Source organism: Papio anubis, chromosome 4, assembly GCF_008728515.1.
Source record: "Papio anubis isolate 15944 chromosome 4, Panubis1.0, whole genome shotgun sequence".
Taxonomy (NCBI): domain Eukaryota; kingdom Metazoa; phylum Chordata; class Mammalia; order Primates; family Cercopithecidae; genus Papio; species Papio anubis.
Genome location: NC_044979.1, coordinates 142,808,006 through 142,829,740, shown reverse-complemented (window position 1 = coordinate 142,829,740; position 21,735 = coordinate 142,808,006). Strand labels below are relative to the sequence as shown.

Sequence of the window (21,735 nt, the reverse complement as noted above, 5' to 3'; positions counted from 1 at the left end):
AAGTAGCTGGGACTACAGATGCCTGCCACCATGCCTGGCTAATATCTTTGTATTTTTAGTAGAGATGGGGTTTCACCGTGTTCGCCAGGATGGTCTTGATCTCCTGACCTTGTGATCCACCTGCCTTGGCCTCCCAAAGTGCTGGGATTATAGGCGTGAGCCACTGTGCTGGGCCATGTTATGTGTTTTTTAAACCACAATTTAAAATTAAATGAAGGGGCTGGGTGTAGTGGCTCATGCCTGTAATCCCAGCACTTTGGGAAGCTGAGGAGGGCAGATCACTCTGTTGAACTTCTGGCCAACAGACTGAAACCCTGTCTCTATTAAAAATACAAAAATTGGCCGGGCGCGGTGGCTCAAGCCTGTAATCCCAGCACTTTGGGAGGCCGAGACGGGCGGATCACGAGGTCAGGAGATCGAGACCATCCTGGCTAACACGGTGAAACCCCGTCTCTACTAAAAAATACAAAAAACCAGCTGGGCGAGGTGGCGGGCGCCTGTAGTCCCAGCTACTCGGGAGGCTGAGGCAGGAGAATGGCGGAAACCCGGGAGGCGGAGCTTGCAGTGAGCTGAGATCCGGTCACTGCACTCCAGCCTGGGCGACAGAGCGAGACTCCATCTCAAAAAAAAAAAAAAACCACAAAAACACGCCGGGCGTTAATGGTGCATGCCTGTAATCCCAGCTACTCGGGAGGCTGAGGCACAAGAATCACTTGAACCTGGGAGGCAGAGGTTATCCTGAGCCAAGATTGCACCACTGCACTCCAGCCTCAGTTACAGAGACTCTGTCTCAATAAATAAATAGGCTGGGCACAGTGGCTCAGACCTGTAATCCCAGCACTTTGAGAGGCCGAGGCAGGTGGATCACAAGGTCAGGAGTTAGAGACCAGCCTGACCAATATGGTGAAACCCCATCTCTACTAAAAATATAAAAATTAGCCAAGCATGGCGGCGTGCGCCTGTAATCCTAGCTACTTTCGGAGGCTGAGGCAGGAGAATCGCTTGAACCTGGGAGAGGAATGCTGCAGTGAGCCGAGATTGTGCCATTGCACTCCAGCCTGGGCAACAAGAGCGAGACTCCATCTCAAAATGGAAGGAAGGGAGGGAGGGAGGGAGAGAAAATATGTATTATCTGGGCAAGTAAAATGCAGATGAAGGAAAACGACAATGATCATTTGAATGGAAGATGGATCCACTGTAATCCAGGTATGGGAGAATACTGAACATTAATGTCAAAAGGAACTGAATGTGCTGACGATCTGCAAAGCATTTCACAAAGGACAAAGAACACAAACTATGGAGAGAAGACTAGCACAATCAAATACTGGGAGGTGAGGAAGGTAGACAGAATTCATGATTTTGGAATGTGCACAGTTTATCATCAGACATTCTGAGAAGGAAGTGAACTGTCTCACTGGTACTGCTGTTATCAAGCAAAATATTCAACTAGACTTCTGGTTAAAAGTGTTAGACATATCAATTTGGAGGCAAGCTGCCAAAATACACAGGAAAAAAGGTCTTAGAAGTTGAGATCATATAAACTCTTTTAGGGGATACAAAGAAAACCAAAAAAGTGGAAAACAGGTCCTAGGGTGACACTCCTGAAAAGGCAAGAAAAGGAACGGATATTCACTTATGAATTTCACACTTCCTGAATGTCTACTACGGACAGAGCATGATTCCAGTTATGGGGAAGGGGAAATGAACACACAGACAGCTGATAAATGAGCACTGGGGAAAGAGAGGAAAGCTGAGGAGTGCTATATTGTCACATCAACTGAGCATGGACTTTGGGAAATGACGTACACTACCAGCTGTGACTGAATTCATAAGCATAGGTGGAAGATGAGGTTTTGGTATCTGAATGCCTAAAGACGTAAATAAAATTAAGGGCAGAAAATAAGTCCAAGGTATTTTTAAAGGAAGGAAGGAAAGAAAATGGAAGATAAAAAAGAATGAAGATAAAAGTCTCAAGTTAATTTTTATGTCAGACTTCTGAATGCCCCAAAACAAAACAATTCTGTAAGGCTGGGAGCAGTGGCTCAGGACTGTAATCTTAGCACTTTGGGAGGCTGAGGTGGGTGGATCACTTGAGGCCAGGAGTTCAAGACCAGCACGGCCAACACGGTGAAACCCCGTCTCTACTAAAAATACAAAAATTAGCCAGGCATGGTGGCATGCACCTGTAATCCCAGCTACTCAGGAGGCTGAGGAAGGAGAATTGCTTGAACCTGGGAGGTAGTGGGTGCAGTGAGCTGAGATCGCACCACTGTACTCCAGCCTGGGTGACAGAACAAGACTCTGTCTCCAAAAAACAAACAAACAAACAAACAAAACCCCACAACAATTCTGTAATGGCGAGGGAGTAAGTTACCAATAATGCTGGAGAAAGAGGAAGTGAATAGGTCTCCAGTACAGGTTAGAATGGAAAAAATCCCTACCAATGTAAATCAAATGCAAAATCAACAGAAGAGTTCATGTATGTGTGTGGGAAGGAAAGTGATATTTGGGGGTTGGGAGGTGTGCCTGAGGGTACTGAATACATGTCAACAACTCTTTAGTCACTCCCAAAGGTCTGGGATGAGCATTTTTTAACATTTGATACTCTACTAACTTGCCTGGACTATGTTGACATGGAAATTCACCTTCCATTATCCACGGCTCTTCTCCCTGCTCCAACTTAATGATGACGTTTGGCTTGGTGATATCATACCCTGTTAATGGGAAAAGAAGGAGGACTTGGGCAAGCTGCTTGGCTTCAGAATCTCCAAAGTACAAGATGTTGCCACCTCATAAGCTGCCTAACAGAAGTGCTCCATTTTTTACCTTATCAAAGTTAGAACCTTTTAATGAATAATAATATAAATACTCCAGCTAATGCCCACAAGGAATTAAATGGTGTCATCACTTATTTCTTCAAATTCAAGGATAAAACCCCATTCAACTGAGAGCATTCAGAAAGCAAGCTATCCTCACCCACAGAAACTAGATGGCTATAGTTCTCCAACATCACATCCCTGTATGTTATCTTCTCATCAGGGTCCAGTTGCTGCCACTCCTCCTGGGTGAAATCCACAGCCACATCTTTGAATGACACTGGCCCCTGTAATGGCAACATGATCAGAATTGGGAAATATGGAAAAGGGATGGGGGGATAACATTTTACAAAGCTCACTGGTAAAGTTAACCATGAACATTGTATACCTTATTTTATGTTACGGATTATGGAAGGGAAATCATATTGGAAATCATATTGGAAACATATATCCTTTGGGATCATGTATATACACGTATACATACGTGTGTATATGTACACACACACACACATATATATAAAATATATATTACCCACAAAAACAAAAACCCCAAACACAACTGAACTCCTATTTTGAAACTGAACTGAGTTTTGGGGATATGAGTGAAACATCATGCCTGCTCTCAAAAAGTGGACAACCTAATAAGGAGATAAACATGTAAACAAACATATGCATTTTACTCCTGGTCACTTCTTTTAGTCTTCTTTGCTGCCAGACCCTCCCCTTCTCCTGGACCTCTTCATGTTGGAGCGTCCACCACTCAGTTCCTGGTCTTCTTCTTCCTAACTCACTGCTCTGGGGCTCTCACCTAGTTTCAACTCCTTGTTCTTCTGGCTCTTTTATTCTCATGGCCAGTGGCCTCTGGCTATCTGCATGGCAGAGTTTTATCTCAAACATCTCAATCTTACAGCAATAAGTATTCGTTAAATGAATGAATGCCCAAAGCTGTTATTAGAGTAATGCAGACAAGGTGCAGAATGATTTAAAAAAAGAGAATCAAATTATTTTAACTTTATGCCATCATATTAGGCTTCAGACTCAGTTAACTGGAAGTCCTTAAAGATGCACTGTGTATTCTATGGGATGAAGGGGAAGAATATGATGAGGTGTAAAAAGTACCAATGGCAAACATGAAGCAGCTTCAATTTTTAAGAGGTTGGGGCTGGGCATGGTGACTCATGCCTATAATCCTAGCACTTTGGGAGGCTGAGGTGGGAAGATTGTTTGAGCTCAGGAGTTCGAAACCAGCTTGGGCAACACAGTAAGACCTCATCTCTGCTAAAAATAAAAATTTTTAAAAAAATTGGCTGGACATCATGGCACATGCCTGTAGTTCCAGCTACTTGGGAGGCAAAGGCAGGAGGATCGCTTGAGCCTGGGAGGTCAAGGCTTCAGTGAGCTGTGAACGCAACATCGCACTCCAGCCTAGGCAACAGAGCGAGACCTTATCAAAAAAAAAAAAAAAAAAAAAAAAAAAAAAAGGAAAAATACAAAACTCCTGGGCTCCAGCAATCCAACTGCCTTGGTCTCCCAAAGTGTTGGGATTACAGGCTTGAGCCAGCATGCCCTGCCCAAACTTGTAGTTTAGAAAAAGAAAGTGCCCAGTAAGCATGTTGCATTATCCTATTATTTATAAAGAACATATCAACAAGGGGTTCAAACCCAGTGATACAGCTAGGACCAGGTAGATCCCAAGATATAGCAGAGGCAGAGCCACTAGGCTGCTGGGCTTAGAAACTAAAGCAGGACACCCAAGCTTATCCATAGGCAGGCCACAGGAGCTGATAAAATCACTGAGAGAGAGCTATAACCTTCTGGGTTAAGTTAGTCCAGAATGTAAGGAGGCAGTAGGGGTTAGAAGACTGATCAACCAATAAACAACATAAAATTACATGCCAATACCACTTACATCAATACAAATACCCAAAATGAAACATAACCAAACAAAATCTAGTACCAGTTTAAAAACATAATATACAACAGCCAAATGGGACTTATTCCCATTTGACTAGTTTAATATTTGGAAATCTATTAATATGACAAGCCACTATAACACAGCAAAGAAGAAAAGTCTTGTATCCACAAAGATACTTGAAAAAGCTTGACAGAAAAAGCTGATTTAAAAAAACAAACTAAAGAAAATAGAAACTTCATTAACATCAATATTATGTATATACACAAATATAACTATTGTACCCTAATATGCAATAGTACATATGATATATATGTGACATACGTATTTCAATTACACACAAGCACATATATACAGTTTGCGTGTACACACACACACACACACACAAAATTTACACCTCAGTCTTCTCGGTCCAAAAGTCAAGATTTTACTTAACAGGGAAAAACGACATACCTTCCCACTAAGATCAAGAACAAGGTATTAATAAAATGCTCACTATCTACAATTAGAGAAGAGAAAACAATAGAGGAATATAAGAAAAAGTAAAAGTGCTTAGGCATGGTGGCTCACGCCTATAACCCCAAAACTTTGGGAGGCCGAGACAGGCAGATCACCTGAGGTCGGGAGTTTGAGACCAGCCTGGTCAACATGGTGAAACTCCATCTCTATTAAAAATCCAAAAAAAAAAAAAAAAAATTAGTTGTATTATTAAGGTCAACTTAATCAGTTACCCTAAATTACTTTATAAATATGCAATCCCAATAAAAATACCAAAAAGCTTTTTCCTGGAACTAGATAAACTGACACTACAGTTCATATGAGGTGGAAGAAAATCAAAAACAGCTCAGGGAAAAAAAACATTTGGACATGGATAAAACTGGATCCAGGCCAGGTGCGGTAGCTCATGCCTGTAATCCCAGCACTCTGGAAAGCTGAGGCAGAAGGACTGATTGAGGCCAGGAGTTTGAGACCAGTCTTGGCAACATAGCAAGACCCTATCTCTACGAAGAAAAAAATACGTATATTAGAAAAAATATATAGAGAGAGACATTAGGACTTCTGCTCTCAGTTGTGATAAACTAACAGGTACTGGATATACCCTCTAACCTGAAACAGCACATACCAAAGAACAACAACAAAAAAACAAAAACAGAAAGAAACATAAAATGGAGAACATATATGAAGCAATTTTTTTTTTTTTTGGCGAAGTCTCACTCTTGTCTTCCAGACTAGAGTGATACGGCACAATCTTGGCTCACTGCAACCTCCGTCTCCCGGGTTCCAGTGATTCTCCTGCCTCAGCCTCCCGAGTAGCTGGGATTACGGGTGTGCACTAGCACGCCTAGCTAATTTTTGTACTTTTAGTAGAGATGGGGCTTCACCATGTTGGCCAGGCTGGTCTTGAACTCCTGACCTCATGATCCACCTGCCTCGGCCTCCCAAAGTGCTGTGATTACAGGTATGAGCCACCACGCCTGGGCTGAAGCAATGGTTTTCAAGGCACTGACTATCAGGCAGTAGAGTTATCTATGAGTGATGGGAAATAAACAAGGTGAACCAATCAACTTCTGCCTTGAGCATTTCCAGGCCACGGAGCAGGGAAGAAGAACAGAGGCAGATGTGAGGAGAAAGAGTTGCAAGATGGGAAAATGGGCAGGAAATTGCAACCCATAAGGAAGAAAAGAATCAGTCCATCAAAACTGGCCCAGAATTGACACAGAGTTTACAACTGGCACAGAGCACTGAGAGAGTTCATCATTCTATTCCAAATGTTCAAAAAAATTGAGACAGGCAAGATGTAAAAAAGACCCATGTGAACCTTCTACAGATAGAAACTAGAATATCTGAGATGAAAATTAAACTGGACAAGATTAACAGCATCGTGGAAAAAAGACATTAGTGAATATAAAGATAGCAACAGAAGTTACATAAAATGAAACAGAACAAACAATTAAAAGCAAATAAAGAGCAACAGTCTGTTGTGGGAAAATTTCAAGTGGCCTAATATACAGGCAACAAGAATCAATGGAGGGGAGGTGGTGGATATTTGAAGAAAAAATGATAAAAATGTTCCCAAAGTGATGACACCATAAACCCAAGATCCAAGAAGTTCAATGATCCCCAAAACAGAAACATGAAAAAAATGATACCATGACATATTGCAATCAAATTGCCCAAAACTAATGATAAAAAGTTTAAAACAATAAGGGAGGGAAGACAAAAAGACATGTTATATACAGGGGAACAAAGATGAGTATGACATCAGATTTCTCTTAGAAAAAAATGTAAGCAGGAAGACGATAGAGAAACATATTTAAAGCACTGTGGAGAAAAATCCAGCAAAAACACCTTTAAAAGGAAAGACAATGAAGACATTTGCAGACATACAAGAATTCATCATCAACTAGAAGAAATGTTAAAGAAAGTCCTTCAGGCAGAAGTAAAATGACAGCAAATAAAAATTTAGATTTACACAAAGGAATGAAGAGTACCAGAAATGGTAACTGCGTATTTTCTTTCATTATTTAAATCTCTTTAAAAGATAACTGGGTCGGGTGTGGTGGCTCACATCTGTAATCCCAGCACTTTGGGAGGCTGAGGCAGACAGGTCACCTGAGGTCAGGAGTTTGCGACCAGCCTGGCCAACATTGCGAAACCTCGTCTCTACTAAAAATATAAAAATTAGCCAGGTATGGTTGTGGGTGTCTGTAGTCCCAGCTACCCGGGAGGCTGAGGCAGGAGAATCACTTGAACCCAGGAGGCAGAGGTTACAGTGAGCCGAGATCACACCCCTGCACTCCAGCATGGGGGACAGAGTGAGACTCTGTCTCAAAATAAATAAATAAACAAACAAACAAACAAATAAAAGATAACAGTTTAATTAACAACAATGTAATAGATTCTGTGTGGCACTGATACCACCTGTAAAAATAAAATGAACAATGGTGTACAGACCAAGAGGAGAGAAATGGAAGTATCCTATTGTTAAGTTTCTCTTACTCTAAGAAAAATGGTACATTACTTAAGAATAAACTATGATAATTAAAGTTGCACACTATAAATTCTAACTCACTAAAATAACAAAACAGTGTGACAGCTAAAAACCCAACAGAAGACATAAAAGTAGAATCATAAAACATTCTCAGTTAATCAAAAGGAAGGAAGACAAACAAAGACATTTTAAAAAGAAACAAAGAAGATGAGACTAAAAGAAAGCAAAGACAATGGACTATAACCTAACTAGTTTTATCAATAATCACATTACATGTAAACAGTCTATACATCCCCAATTATGAGACAGAAATAGACTGATGAAAACAAGCAAGATCTAAATCTTGCTGCCTATAAGAAATAATACTTTATATATAAAGATGCAAATACGTTAAAAGTAAAAGGATGGAATAAGATATACCATGCATGTATTATTAAAAAGAATGCTACATAAATAACAAAGTACATTTCACAGCCTGGAATATTAGCAGGGATAAGGAAGGCCATTTTACAAAGTGGTTTATTAATCAACAGGACATAACAACCTTGAACATTTATGTATCTAATATAACACATAAAGCAAAAAGTGGTAAAATTGCAAAGAGAAACAGAACCACAATTACAGCAGGAGATTTCAGTCCCCTCTCCCTGACAATTGATACAAATAGGCACACAATCAACAAGGATATAGTACACCTCAACAACACAACCAACCAACTTGATCTCATTAACATTTATCAAACACTCTACCCAACCAGAGCAGAACAAGCCATCTTCTCAAGATGCGTAGAATTTTCCCAAGACAGATCCTATTCTACGCCATAAATTTAAGAGGTTCCATGTAGCATTCCAGACAAAAATTCACAATCTAAATCTAATCATGAAGAAAGATCAGGGAAACCTAAATTTAAAGACTTCTATAAAATCACTGGCCTGTATTCTTAAATTTATAATGGCACTGAGGAACAAATCCATATTAAACAGACTTAAAAAGCATGAAAACTAAAGGCAATTGACAGTCCTAGACTGAATCTTCTACCAAAAATTAAAAATTGCTATTAAGGAAATTATTGGGAAATTGGCAAAAACTGGAAAATGAACTATAGTTAAGATAAAAGTATTAAATCAATGACAAATTTCCTGAATTCAATTACCGTGCTATGGATATTTAATAGAATGTTCTTGATTTTATGAGATATAATGTAAAACTTTATAGGGTAAAGAGACATGACACTCTCAAATAGTTCAGAAAAAAAAATATAAATACATATACACACATATATGTATATATCCATATAAATGATTAATGTGGGAAAATGTTAAGAATGAAGTATCTGAACAAAAGGAAGTATCTGGTATTTCTTTGTAAAATCCTTGCAATTTTTCTGAAAATTTGAAATGATTTCGAAACGAAATGCTGAACAGAAAATAATGCTATCAAATACATATTATATGTATATATTTGCTATCAAATATATCAAATATATTTCAAAAGGACTCAGAAACCAACTTAAAGGGATTCCATCTGGCCAAAGATGGAGCCATTTAATTTTCTAAAAGAATCACAACTTCGATGTACTGAAATATTTACTATCTGTTTAAACCCATGAGCTCATAATGGTAACAAAACAAAAAAACCTTCCTGCTTAGAAGCCTACTCAATATTTTAGAAACTGTCTTTCCTGCATGAATTACATAACCAAATAGAGAATAGAAATTTATCTTCAGAAAATTATTCTAGGCCAGCTGTGATGGCTCAGGCCTATAATCCCAACACTGGGAGGTTAAAGAAGAGGATCACTTGAGCCCAGGAGTTCAGGACCAGCCTGGGCAACATAGCGAAACCTGTCTCTACTAAAAATTAAAAAATTAGCTGGGCATTGTGGCACATGACTATACTTTCAGCTACTTGGGAGGCTGAAGTGGGAGGATCACTTGAGCACAGAAGTTTGAGGCTGCAGTGAGCCATAAACGTGCCAGCCTGGGTAACATAGTGCGACTCTGTTTCCAAAACAAGAAAAGAAAAGAAAGTTATTTTGGCTAGTAAATAAAGAAATGGTAGAATTAGCAGATCACCATTTTGCCTCCCCTAATGAACTAGTAAATCACAGCAATAATCAACAGTCGATAGTTCTTAAGTTCACAAAAACAAAGAAGGTAACACGTGCCTCCAGAAGTAGACAAATGCCACGTATGGTACAGCTGTGTGAAAAGAATTGAACATAAACCTGATTAGACTTCCAGATCAAACTACCAATTTTACAAGGCATACAAGATGTTTTTTTTTAAATGTGCTAAAGGTGAAACACAATCTAAACTGAGGATAACCAACTCAGTTTCTTCAAAACAATGAGCATGCAAGAGACATACTATGGGAACTATTGAAAGATTTAACTCAACTGCCACATGTATTAAGAAAGGGAGTATTATGGGTTATTCCTAGCCCCTTTTAAAAAGATTCCTTATTGGCCAGGTGTGGTGGCTTACACCTGTAATCTTATAGCACTTTGGGAGGCCAAAGTGAAAGGATTGCTTGAGGCCAGGAGTTTGAGACCAGCCTGAGCAATACAGTGAGAATACATCTCTAGGCTGGGAGCAGTGGCTCACGCCTGCAATCCTAGTACTTTGGGAGGCCGAGGCGGGCAGATTGCCTGAGCTCAGGAGTTCGAGACCAGCCTCAGGGTGACACGGTGAAACGCAGTCTCTACTAAAATACAAAAAAATTAGCTGGGTGTGGCAGCGTGCACCTGTAGTCCCAGCTACGCGGGAGGCTGAGGCAGGAGGATCGTGTGAGCCCAGGAGATTGAGGCTGCAGTGAGTTGTGAGAACGTCTCTACACTCCAGCATGGGTGACAGAGCAAGACCCTATCTCAAAAAAAGAAAAAAAGAAGGCCGGGCATAGTGGCTCACGCCTGTAATCCCAGCACTTTGGGAGGCGGAGGCGGGCAGATCATGAGGTCAGGAGATCAAGACCATGGTGAAACCCCGTCTCTATTAAAAATACAAAATATTAGCTGGGCACGGTGGTGGGTGCCTGTAGTCCCAGCTACTCAGGAGGGTGAGGCAGGAGAATGGCGTGAACCCAGGAGGCGGAGCTTGCAGTGAGCCGAGATCACGCCACTGCACTTCAGCCTGGGCAACAGAGTGAGACTATCTCAAAAAAAAAAAAAAAAAAAGGAGAAAAGAAAAAAAGGAAACAAAACAAAACAGACTTCATCATTTAAAGACAAATAAATACTTACAGATGAATCATTTTAAATGCCAAGAAAAGAGAGACTCCATGGAGAAATATCAGTTTGGAAGTAACAGATGTCAAAGGCAGACAAAGGGTCCTGTGAGGTAGGGCTAGGAAATGCCCACTGGATTTGACTGCAATTAAATCACCGGTAATGTTTACTGACTGACTCAGCAACGTGAAAAGGACAAAACTAAAACACTGAGAACTGAAATGAGAAACAGAAATGAGGAAATCTTCACAAGAGAGTAACTATATTGCTGCTGTGCAACCCAAACAAAAAGAAGAACAAGTATTTGAAGAATGACCACGTCATTCATTCCCTCCATGATCTAGGACTCAAGAGTAAAAACAGAATTCTGTCTACTTGGACCACAGTATTTCCATCCCTGGAAAAATGATATGCACCAAGTTCTCCTTGGGCAGCAGGCCCTCTGCTTACCTAAGCACCAAGAATAAGCCATAAGTTACGGTAATTTAATGGTTGTTATCAGGAAAGCTATCCATAATTATATCAACTTGAATGAAGAAATTTTTCCAAGTCCTAGAAAATATTTTAAATCCACAAGTAACAAAATTGGTTTCTCCTTATAATCAATGCAAATGATGTCACGGATGGTGACAATGCAAACGATGTCACGGATGGTGATATGGTTTTGGTTTGTGTCGCCGCCCAAATCTCACGTTCAATTGTATTCCCCAATGTTGGAGGTGGGGCCTGGTGGGAGGTGACTGGATCATGGGGGCAATTTCCCTCTTGGTGCTGTTCTCCTGATACTGAGTGAGTTATCACAACACGTGGTTGTTTAAAAGTGTGTAGCGCCTCCTGCTCCCTCTTCCTCCTGCTCTGGTGATGGATGCTGTATCTGCTTTCCCTTTGCCTTCTCCATGACTGTAAGTGTCCTGAGGCCTCCCCAGCCACGCTTCCTATGACAGAGCCTGCAGGTGGGAGCCAATTCAACCTCTTTTCTTTATAAATTACCCAGTCTCAGTTATTTCTCTATACAGTGTGAGAATGGACTAATACAAACGGCATTTTCCTTTTGTGATGACTGCAAAGAATATCAGCCCTGGGTGCGGCTCAATTTCAACAGCCTTAAAATATACTACCCATACATACAAGCTTCACAAATCACTTTTGGTGCTGATCTGCCACACTCACTACATTTTACAGGGTAATGTCTAATTCCACATTCCCATTTTAAAGTATGAATCCTGGCTGGGCGCGGTGGCTCATGCCTGTAATCCCAGCACTTTGGAAGGCTGAGGCGGGGTCACCTGAGGTCAGGAGTTTGAGACCAGCCTGGCCAACATGGTGAAACCCTGTTTCTTCTAAAAATACAAAAAATTAGCTGGGCATAGTGGCGCATGCCTGTAATCCCAGCTACTTGGGAGGCTGAGGCAGGAGAATCGCTCGAACCCAGGAGGTGGAGGTTGCAGTGAAGCGAGGTCATGCCACTGCACTGCAGCCTGGGCAACAGAGCAAGACCCCATCTCAAAAAAAAGAAAAAAAAGAAGTATGAATTCTTACAAATCTCTGAAAATGCATCATAAAATAAAGTAGTTGGACATATACACAAGCAGGAAAACTCACCTGCAATGTGTTCATTTTCTGCTGCTCTTGGAAACGTGCAGAGACTGTGGCTGGTAGACCTAGAGGGGGAGAAGCAGGTCATTGAAGTCATAAGTGCTCTGGCTTGCAAAGGCAGAAATCTCGTGTGTAAGAACCACAAAAGAAAGCTCAATAGGCTAACACCCTCTGAACACTCAGCCTGCAAACACTCAGAAGGGCCTAAAAGAGTGATACAGGGTTTCACCATGTTGGTTGTGGCTGGTCTCACTTGGCCTCACAAGTGATCAGCGCCTGCCTCGCCAGCACAGAAACCCCTCTAATACTTAAAATAACAAAGCCACTAGCCAGGCTGTGAAGTGTCACATGCCTGTAGTCCCTCAGGAGGCAGAGGCACAAGAATCCTTCGAACCTGGGAGGTGGAGGTTGCAGTAAGCCGAGACCACGCTGCTGCACTCCAGACTAGGTGAGAGACACTGTCTCAACACACACACACACACACACACACACACACACGAGTGATGGGGAAGCATGCACTTGTAACTTTGTAACTCTAAGATAATCAGGTAGTAATTAGACGAGTTAGACTCTCATGGGTAACATGACTCCTTTTATAGTCTGCCATCATGCAAAAAGAAAAAAAAAATCCCATCATACGGCTCGTGATTTTTGTGGTTTGTTGAGACAGGGTCTCAATCTACCACCCAGGCTGGAGTGCAGTGTTGCATTCACAGCTCACTGCAGCCTCGACCTCCTGGGCTCCATCGATCCTCCCCACCTCAGCCTCCTGAGTAGTTGGGACCACAGGTCCCAGCATGCCTGGCTACTTTTGTATTTTTTGTAGAGTCAGGGTCTCCCTATGTTGCCTAGGCTGGTCTCTAACTCCTCTAACTCCTGGTCTCAAGGGATACTCTTGCCCTAGCCCCGCAAAGTGCTGGGATTACAGGTGTGAGCCACTGTATCCGCCCGCATTTCCTTATTGTCTCTTTAAACTGCTTAAAATAAAAAAAGCCACAGGAATCGAGTATGTGAGCTCTCAGAAATGAATATGTATAAAATATGGTTTTGTTTCTAAATTATCTAACTGAATTTGGTTATTGCTGCACCTAATAATCTTCTATTAAGAAAACTAGGATACGGGAGAAAGAACACTGGCCTGGGAGATAAGACTCCTGAGCTCTACTATGAGCACCTCTACCCACAAAGCCGGTGACCTGGTCAAGTCGTCCACCTGCTAAGGCCCAGCCTCTTCCCCTAGCAACTGAGGCAGCAAGAGAGAATCCCTGCAGACTGTTCCTGCATTACTACCATTCTCCAGGGCAGATCTAAGGGGGGAATCAGCAGACACTTAAATGAGAGAACAGAGGTGCTGACAGACGTTTAGAGGCGGTCGAAATCTGGAGCACGGAGAGGAGGAGGAAGGGCTATTAGGGGTTAGTGGGGAGTGGAGACGACGTCCGCAGCTGAGGCTGGGGACACCCTCCACGTCCCCGTAAGCCTCGTCCTCCCAGATCTTCCCATGCAGCGCCTGTTCGGTGCAGCCGGACCCTGCCTTCAAACCGAAACACGCGTCTCTCCTGCAAGCGATCGGGACCCTCCCCCTGCCCCACACTCTAAGGTCCCCAACGCACGGTGACTTTACCCAGGCCCTTCTCGCTCCAGGCCCGAAAACCCAAGACCTACCCGCCTGGGGCTCCGCAGCCTCTGCCCCACGGCTCCCAAGAAGCCGGGGCGGGCCTGCTGTCGCACGTCTGCTCGCGAGGTCCCCTCCTCTCAACCTCACCAAGGCTGTTCTGCTCCCGAGGGGCCCCGGCCGGGCCTACAGGGCAAATCCAGGCGAGTGTCCTTCCCGCGGCCCAGATCCTCCTCCCTGGGGCTCACCGTACAGCAGCGGCCTGGTCCAGGCCGCCAAGGACACAAACGGGCCAGGCCCGGGTCCCGCCGCCCTTTCGCCTCCGCCACCTCCCGCCCGGTCCCTCTGGCCCCAGCGCCGCCGGCTCCGGGGCTCACGCTCCGGGGTCCCCGCTCGAGCCTCCACCCGGCACGCGCGAACCCTGCCCCGCACAGCTCTGCGCCCGCCTAGGTGCTGGCCCTGGCGGTCAGCGTCCAGCCCCGCAAGCTCCGCGATTCTCGTCCACTGGAGGCCAAAGCCTGGGAACCAGAGTAAGCGGTGACCTGAAGACGCACAGGAAGCGAGGGCAGTGCGGGGGCAGCGCGCATGCGCGAACACGCACACAGGGAGAAGTGCACACGCGCAGCACTGCACCGGAAGTCCGCCTCCCAGGGCCCGCCGCTGGGCCCAGGACAAGTATCGGACTCTATTTCCCAGGAGCCTATGCGCCCCCCAAGTTTAGGGGCCGTTTTAAATGTCTCTACCCCGCCTAAAGGGTAAGAAGCTCCAGGCTATGAGCTTTGGCAGCCCTGAACCCCGGACTGAACTTCGCATTTGTCTTTATTCCCTTTTAGGGTCAAGTCCAGGGCTGCCTGACTGGGTCCTGGAGCCCAAAGCCTCTGGGTTAGAACCGAGTTTCCCATAAGGAGAAGGAAAGGAAAGGGTGTATCATGGTTACTGCGCTGAAATGCTAAGATTAAGTTTCACTCAAATACTAGGACAGGATAAATGCTCAGCGATGCTTTCCAAGAAAGAAAAAGAAAACAATTTGTGGCCGGGCGCGGTGGCTCACGCCTGTAATCCCAGCACTTTGGGAGGCTGAGGCGGCGGATCGCGAGGTAAAGAGATAAGAGACCATCCTGCTCAACATGGTGAAACTCTGTCTCTACTAAAAATACAAAAATTAGCTGGGCGTGGTGGCGCGTGCCTGTAATCCCACCTACTCGGGAGGTTGAGGCAGGAGAATCACTAGAACCCGGGAGGCGGAGGTTGCAGTGAGCCGAGATCATGCCACTGCACTCCAGCCTGGCGACGGAGCGAGACTCCATAGCTTTTCTAGATCACACAGCGAATGCCTAAAAACTGTAGAGAAATCAGGAAATACACACACAAATCGAACGAAGAAAAGAGATGCCTGTGATCTTACCTTCCCCAGGAGGATTATGTTTAGGGTTAGGTTATGTTGACCAAAAAGAGTCGAAGTCTGTAAAGAGTTTTATTCTGGGCCTGTTTGAGTGACCATGGCTGGTGACACAGCCTCAGGGGGTCCGCAAAACGTGAGCCCAAAGTGGTTGGGTTACAGCTTGGTTTTATACATCTCAGGGAGACAGCAGTTACAGGCAAAGACATCAATCAATACATGGGAGGTATACATTGGGTCAGCCAGGAAAAGGTTTCAGGTCACTAGTAGATTCAAAGATTGGCAGTTGGTTCAGAGTTAAGCATTGGCTGAACAGCTGGAAGACTACATAAAGAAATGGGCCATTGCAGTGGCTCATACCTGTAATCCCAGCATTTTGGGAGGGGGAGCTGGGAGGATCCCTTGAGGCCACGAGTTCAAGGACAGCCTGGGCAACAGAGCAAGACCCCCACCTCTACAAAAAAAAAATTATCCAGGTCTGGTGGTGCCTTCCTGTAGTCCCAGCTAGTCAGGAGGCTCAGATGGGAGGATGGCTTGAGCCTGGGAAGTTGAGGCTACAGTGAGCCATGATTGTGCCACTGCACTCCAGCTTGGGCAACAGAGAAGAAAAGAAAGAAAGAGAGAGAGAAAGAGAGGAAGGAAGGAAGGAAGGAAGAGAAAAGAAGGAGGAAAAGAAAAGAGAAAAGAAAAGCTTGAGTTAAGATAATGAGGATTGTGGAAACCAAGGTTCTTGTTATGTAGGTGAAGCCTCAGAACAGGCTTCAGAGAGAATAGATGATAAATATCTCTTATTGGATCTTAAAAGGTGTCAGACTCTCCAGAAGAGTGTAAGGGAAGGAGATTCTCTACAGAATGCAAATTTCCCCCGAAGAGATGGTTTTGCAGGACTATCTTAAAGTGTGTCAAAGAAAATATATTATAGGGTAAAATACTATGATTTCCTTCAGGGACTGCTATCTGTCATGTGGTGCTATATCAGAGTCTGTTGGAGTTGGGTATCTTACTGATACAAACAGCCTGTTTTGTCAGTCTTATGACCTGTATTCTAATGCTAATGTTGGTCAGCTGTGCCTAAACTCTGACGGGAGGAGAGTATGACAAGGTATGTCTGACCCTCTCCTTCCCGTCATGACCTGAATTAGTTTTTCATGTTTATTTTGGATCCTGTTGGCGAACAGCGGAGTCCGGTCAGTCAGTTGGGGTTAGAATTTTATTTTTGGTTTACAATTAAAATGTCAATTTTCAAAAATGGGATCATAAGGACAATGATTCATCACAATTTTTTGGTGAAATCTAACAGTGTTCTTGCCCAGTTGTTTCATAAAAACTGGTAAGGAAAAGACTAAAAATAAATTCTTCTGAGGCCAGGCACAGCGGCTTATGCCTGTAATCCCGGCACTTTGGGAGGCCGAGGCGGGCGGATCATGAGGTCAGGAGATCAAGAGCATCCTGGCCAACATGGTGAAACCCCGTCTCTACTAAAACACAAAAAATTAGCTGGGTGTGTTGGTGTGCCCCTGTAGTCCCAGCTACTTGGGAGGCTGAGGCAGGGGAATCACTTGAACCCGAGAGGCAGAGATTGCAGTGAGCCAAGATCACACCACTACACTCCAGCCTGGCGACAGAGCTAGACTCCATCAATCAATCAATCAATCAATCAATTCTTCTGTTAACCTAGAATAGTCTCTCCACAAATTCAGAAAATAAAGAAAACAATTTTATTATTGAATAAACATTAAACCAGACTGTGATGCCCATCACAGGTGATCCATTAATGAAATGCAAAGAGAAATAAAGCCTCCTTTTTTTTTTGATACAGAGTCTGACTCTGTTGCCCAGGCTGGAGTGCAGTGGTACAATCTCAGCTCACTGCAACCTCTGCCTCCCCCGTTAAAGTGATTCTCCTGCCTCAGCCTCCCAAGTAACTGGGAATACAGGCGCGTGCCACACACCTGGCTAATTTTTTGTATTTTTAGTAGAGACAGGGTCTTGTCATGCTAGCTAGGATGGCCTCGAAATCCTGACCTTGTAATTCGCCCGCCTAGGCCTCCCAAAGTGCTGAAATTATAGGCGTGAGCCATGGCGCCTGGCCAAAGCCTCCTTTTTATATAGCCCGGCAGATACAATCCATTGCATACATGCTCTCAAGATAAACAGTAACTCATCCGCATGTAAAAGGACTCGCTATGCAATTTTTTTTTTTTTTTTTTTTTTTTTGAGACAGGGTCTCATTCTGTCATCCAGGCTGGAGTGTAGTGGTGTGATCTTGGCTCACTGTAACATCCATCTCCTGGGTTCAAGTGATTATCGTGCCTACGCCTCCCGAGTAGCTAGAATTACAGACATGTGCCATCATGCCCAGTTAATACTGGTATTTTAGTAGAGACAGAGTTTCACCATATTGGCTAGGCTGGACTCAAACTCCTTCTTTCGATTTCTGTGTGGTTTCAAGTGATTCGCCCGTCTCAGCCTCTCACAACGTGCTGGGATTACAGGTGTGAGCCACTGTGCCTGGCCTGCTATGCATTTTTAAACGCTCATTCTAAATTCACCTGGAAATCAAGGTGGCCATCCATGCTAGTTAATTACCTGTATCTGATGAAAAAATAAAACTTCTCATATCTCCTTGATGAGCAGGTAGTAACAGCTCAAGGTGCCTAGGCTAAACTCCCTGGGCAACAGGAGGATAGGGACACTATCTTCCTCGAGGTTTACATTTCAAAGACAAGACTCTCAGGCTCTTAAGAAAAAAAAATTCCTGGGTTGTGGCCGGGCGCCATGGCTCAGGCCTGTAATCCCAGCACTTTGAGAGGCCAAGGCAGGTAGATCACCTGAGGTCAGGAGTTCAAGATCAGCCAGACCAACAAGGTAAAACCCTGTCTCTAATAAAAATACAAAAATTAGCCAGGCATGGTGGCAGGTGCCTGTAGTCTCAGCTACTCAGGAGGTTGAGATGGGAGAATTGCTTGAACCCGGGAAGTGGAGGTTGCAGTGAGCCAAGATCTTACCACTGCACTCCAGCCTGGGTGACAGGCGAGATTATGACTCAAAAAAAAAAAAAAAAAAAATTCCTGGGTTGTAACTGGGTTGCAATGTTGGCAAGAAGTTCATTTACCTTTTTAAAAGATTTAGATACATATCAAAGGCACAAAAATTATTTATATTACAAGGTTTATCAAGGAAATACTCTTTAAAAAGGAGAGGAGAGGCCAGGCACGGTGGCTTACGCCTGTATTCCCAGCACTTTGGGAGGCCGAGGCGGGTGGATCATGAAGTCAGGAGATGGAGACCATCCTGACTAACACAGTGAAACCCCATCTTTACTAGAAATACAAAAAAAAAGGCCAGGCTCAAGCCTGTAATCCCAGCACTTTGGGAGGCCGAAACGGGCGGATCACGAGGTCAGGTGATCGAGACCATCCTGGCTAACACGGTGAACGCCGTCTCTACTAAAAAATACAAAAAACTAGCCGGGTGAGTTGGCGGGCGCCTGTAGTCCCAGCTACTGGGGAAGCTGAGGCAGGAGAATGGTGTAAACCCAGGAGGCGGAGCTTGCAGTGAGCTGAGATCCGGCCACTGCACTCCAGCCCGGGCGACACAGCGAGACTCCGTCTAAAAAAAAAAAAAATACAAAAAAAAAAAAAAATTAGCGGGGCATGGTGGCGGGCACCTGTAGTTCCAGGTACTCAGGAGGCTGAAGCAGGATAACAGTGTGAACCCAGGAGGCAGAGGTTGCAGTGAACCAAGATCACACCACTGCACTCCAACCTGGGTGACTGAGCAAGACTCCATCTCAAAAAAAGAAAAAAAAAAAAAAGGAGAGGAGAAAAGGTTAATTTACCTTTTGGCCAAATAAGATAAATTTACTCTTTTTTTTTTTTTTTTTTTTTTTTTTTTTTTAGAAAATCCATACAGTGAGGGCTGGGCACGGCGGCTCGTACCTGTAGTCCTAGCACTTTGGGAGGACAAGGCAGGCGGATTGCTTGAGACCAGGAGTTCGAAACCAGCCCGGGCAACATGGCTACTACAAGTACAAAACTTAGCTGGGCATGGTGGTTTGCGCCTATTGTCCCAGCTGCTCTGGAGGCTGAGGCACGAGAACCGCTTGAACGTGGGAGGCAGAGGTTGCAGTGAGCCGAGATTGAGCCATTACAATCCACTCTGGACAAGAGCGAGACTCTGTCTCAAAAAATAAAAAGATAAAAAAAAAATTAAAAAAACCCAAAGAGCCTCTTTTCCATCTCCCCGACACAGAGTTGTCTTCAGTAATTTCATTCGCTTTTTTCCTCAGGGTTTCCAGGGTTTCTGGGTCCCAGAAGGTGAAGTTCTCTTCAAGGTACAGAAACCATGACTCCGCAGAGAACCGCAGAGACGGCAGCATGACCAGAGCCCCGTCAGGTGCGGGGAGGCTGCTGGGCTGAGACTCGGGCTGAACTTCCGCTGCAGGTCGACTTATTCCCATCGGCACCAAAGCCGCTGGAGGGGGTCATCCAACAGCAAAGGAAGCGGGGGCGCGGCTTGGAGGCTGTTTCAGAAGGTCCCACTGAGCCGAGGACTCAAGGCCTGGCCACAGCCCTCCCAAGTGAGGCCCAAATCATATTTCACCACGCTCAGAAAACCTTGTCTGCTCATTTCAGTCCACAGCGACTTTGCTTTATGATCTCTCTTGCACTGTCCAACCCAGAAAGTTCCAAACCTGAATGGATTCCAGTGAGGGAGTTAAATCAGGCCCCACCTCAGTTTCTGAACTACAATCAATAGGGCTGGGTCCCAGCATCTGCATCTTAATGTTCCTTCGTGTCATCCCGAAAGGCTGGTATTTGCAAATCCTTTTGGGGAGCGAAGGGTTTTTTAGAGACAGGCCTCACTCTGATGCCCAGCCTGGAATGCAGTGGTGGGATCACAGCTCACTGCAGCCTTGAACTCCTGGCCGCAACAAATCCTCCCACCTTGGCCAACCAAAGTGTTGGGATTACAGGAGTGACCACTGTGTCCGGCCAGGAAAGCCCTTCTGTTTCACCTGAATGATATTTCGGCAGCATACCTACAGCCATTGTTGTATGAAACTGCATCATTGCAGGAAAAGAAAAGGTCAGAGGTGGCTGTTTTGCTTTTTTCTGAAGGTATCAGACCGACCAAATCTGGGCTAGCCTTTTTTTTTTTTTTTTTTGAGATGGTGTCTCGCTCTGTCACTCAGGCTGGAATGCAGTGGCGTAATCTCGGCTCACTGCAACCTCTGCCTTCCAGGTTTAAGTGATTCTCCTGCCTCAGCCTCCCAAGTAGCTGGGATTACAGATGTGCACTCCCCTGCCCAGCCAATTTTTTCTGTATTTTTAGTAGAGACGGATTTCAACATGTTGGCCAGGCTGGTCTCGAACTTCTGACCTCTGGTGATCTGTCTGCCTCGGCTTCTTAAAGTGGTAGGATTACAGGCATGAGCCACCGTGCCTGGTTTGCCCATTTTTTGACAATGTGTCAACATCATGTAAGATGGGCACTGCCTCAGTGTAGTGTGTCTAGACAAGGTGGCCAGAAGAGAGAGGAATATGCAAACCAGGCTTGAAGATGAGTTAAATCAGAGCGTTTCATTCCACAAAAGAGAAATTTTAATGGCGTCAGAACATTGATCTTCTAATCTTTGAAAGCCTTTTAACCAGGAGAGAGACAGCAAACTGTTTTGTTGTAGAAAGACCCACCCAGCTCTGACGGTTTAAAGGGTCATGAATGCAAATTTGAACTCTAGAAAAGCAGAGCTTCCTAACGATGGGACTTCCACAGCACTGGGATCTGCTTCCTCGTTCAGTTTGTGCCTTTCCCATGAGCGAGAGACTCCCAGGAGAGCCGCAGCCCGCTAGGAAGCCGTGTGGGACTCACTCACAGCTTCTTTTTTTTCAGACGGAGTTTTGCTCTTGTTGCCCAGGCTGCAGTGCAATGGTGCGATCTTGACTCGCTGCAACCTCCGCACCCCGAGTTCAAGTGATTCTCCAGCCCACCACTCCCAAGTAGCTGGGATACAGGCACCCGCCACGATGCCTGGCTAATTTTTTTGTATTTTTAGTAGAGATGGGGTTTCACCATGTTGGCCAGGCTAGTCTCAAACTCCTGACCTCAAGTGATCCACCCACTTGGGCTTCCCAAAGTGCTAGGATTATAGGCGTGAGCCACTGAGGCTGGCCAGG

At 44.4% G+C, this 21,735-nt stretch overlaps 1 protein-coding gene across 5 annotated transcripts in view; it reads right to left on the bottom strand.

The window, feature by feature from the left end:
* Positions 1-21,735, bottom strand: part of RBAK (RB associated KRAB zinc finger) — a 47,500-nt gene that overhangs the window by 8,835 nt on the left and 16,930 nt on the right. For 2 of the 5 annotated variants that reach the window (XM_031664920.1, XM_031664919.1), the window contains exons 4-6: positions 12,549-12,607; positions 2,977-3,103; positions 2,619-2,714 (exon numbers count right to left, since the gene is read on the bottom strand). In XM_031664920.1, coding sequence (XP_031520780.1) covers positions 2,619-2,714; positions 2,977-3,103; positions 12,549-12,563 — 238 coding nt within the window. In that variant the 5' untranslated portion in view covers positions 12,564-12,607. Of the gene's footprint in view, positions 1-2,618; positions 2,715-2,976; positions 3,104-12,548; positions 12,608-14,207; positions 15,961-21,735 lie in introns of those variants that run through there. The other 3 variants (XM_017956577.3, XM_017956578.3, XM_031664918.1) reach the window with 3 other exon arrangements.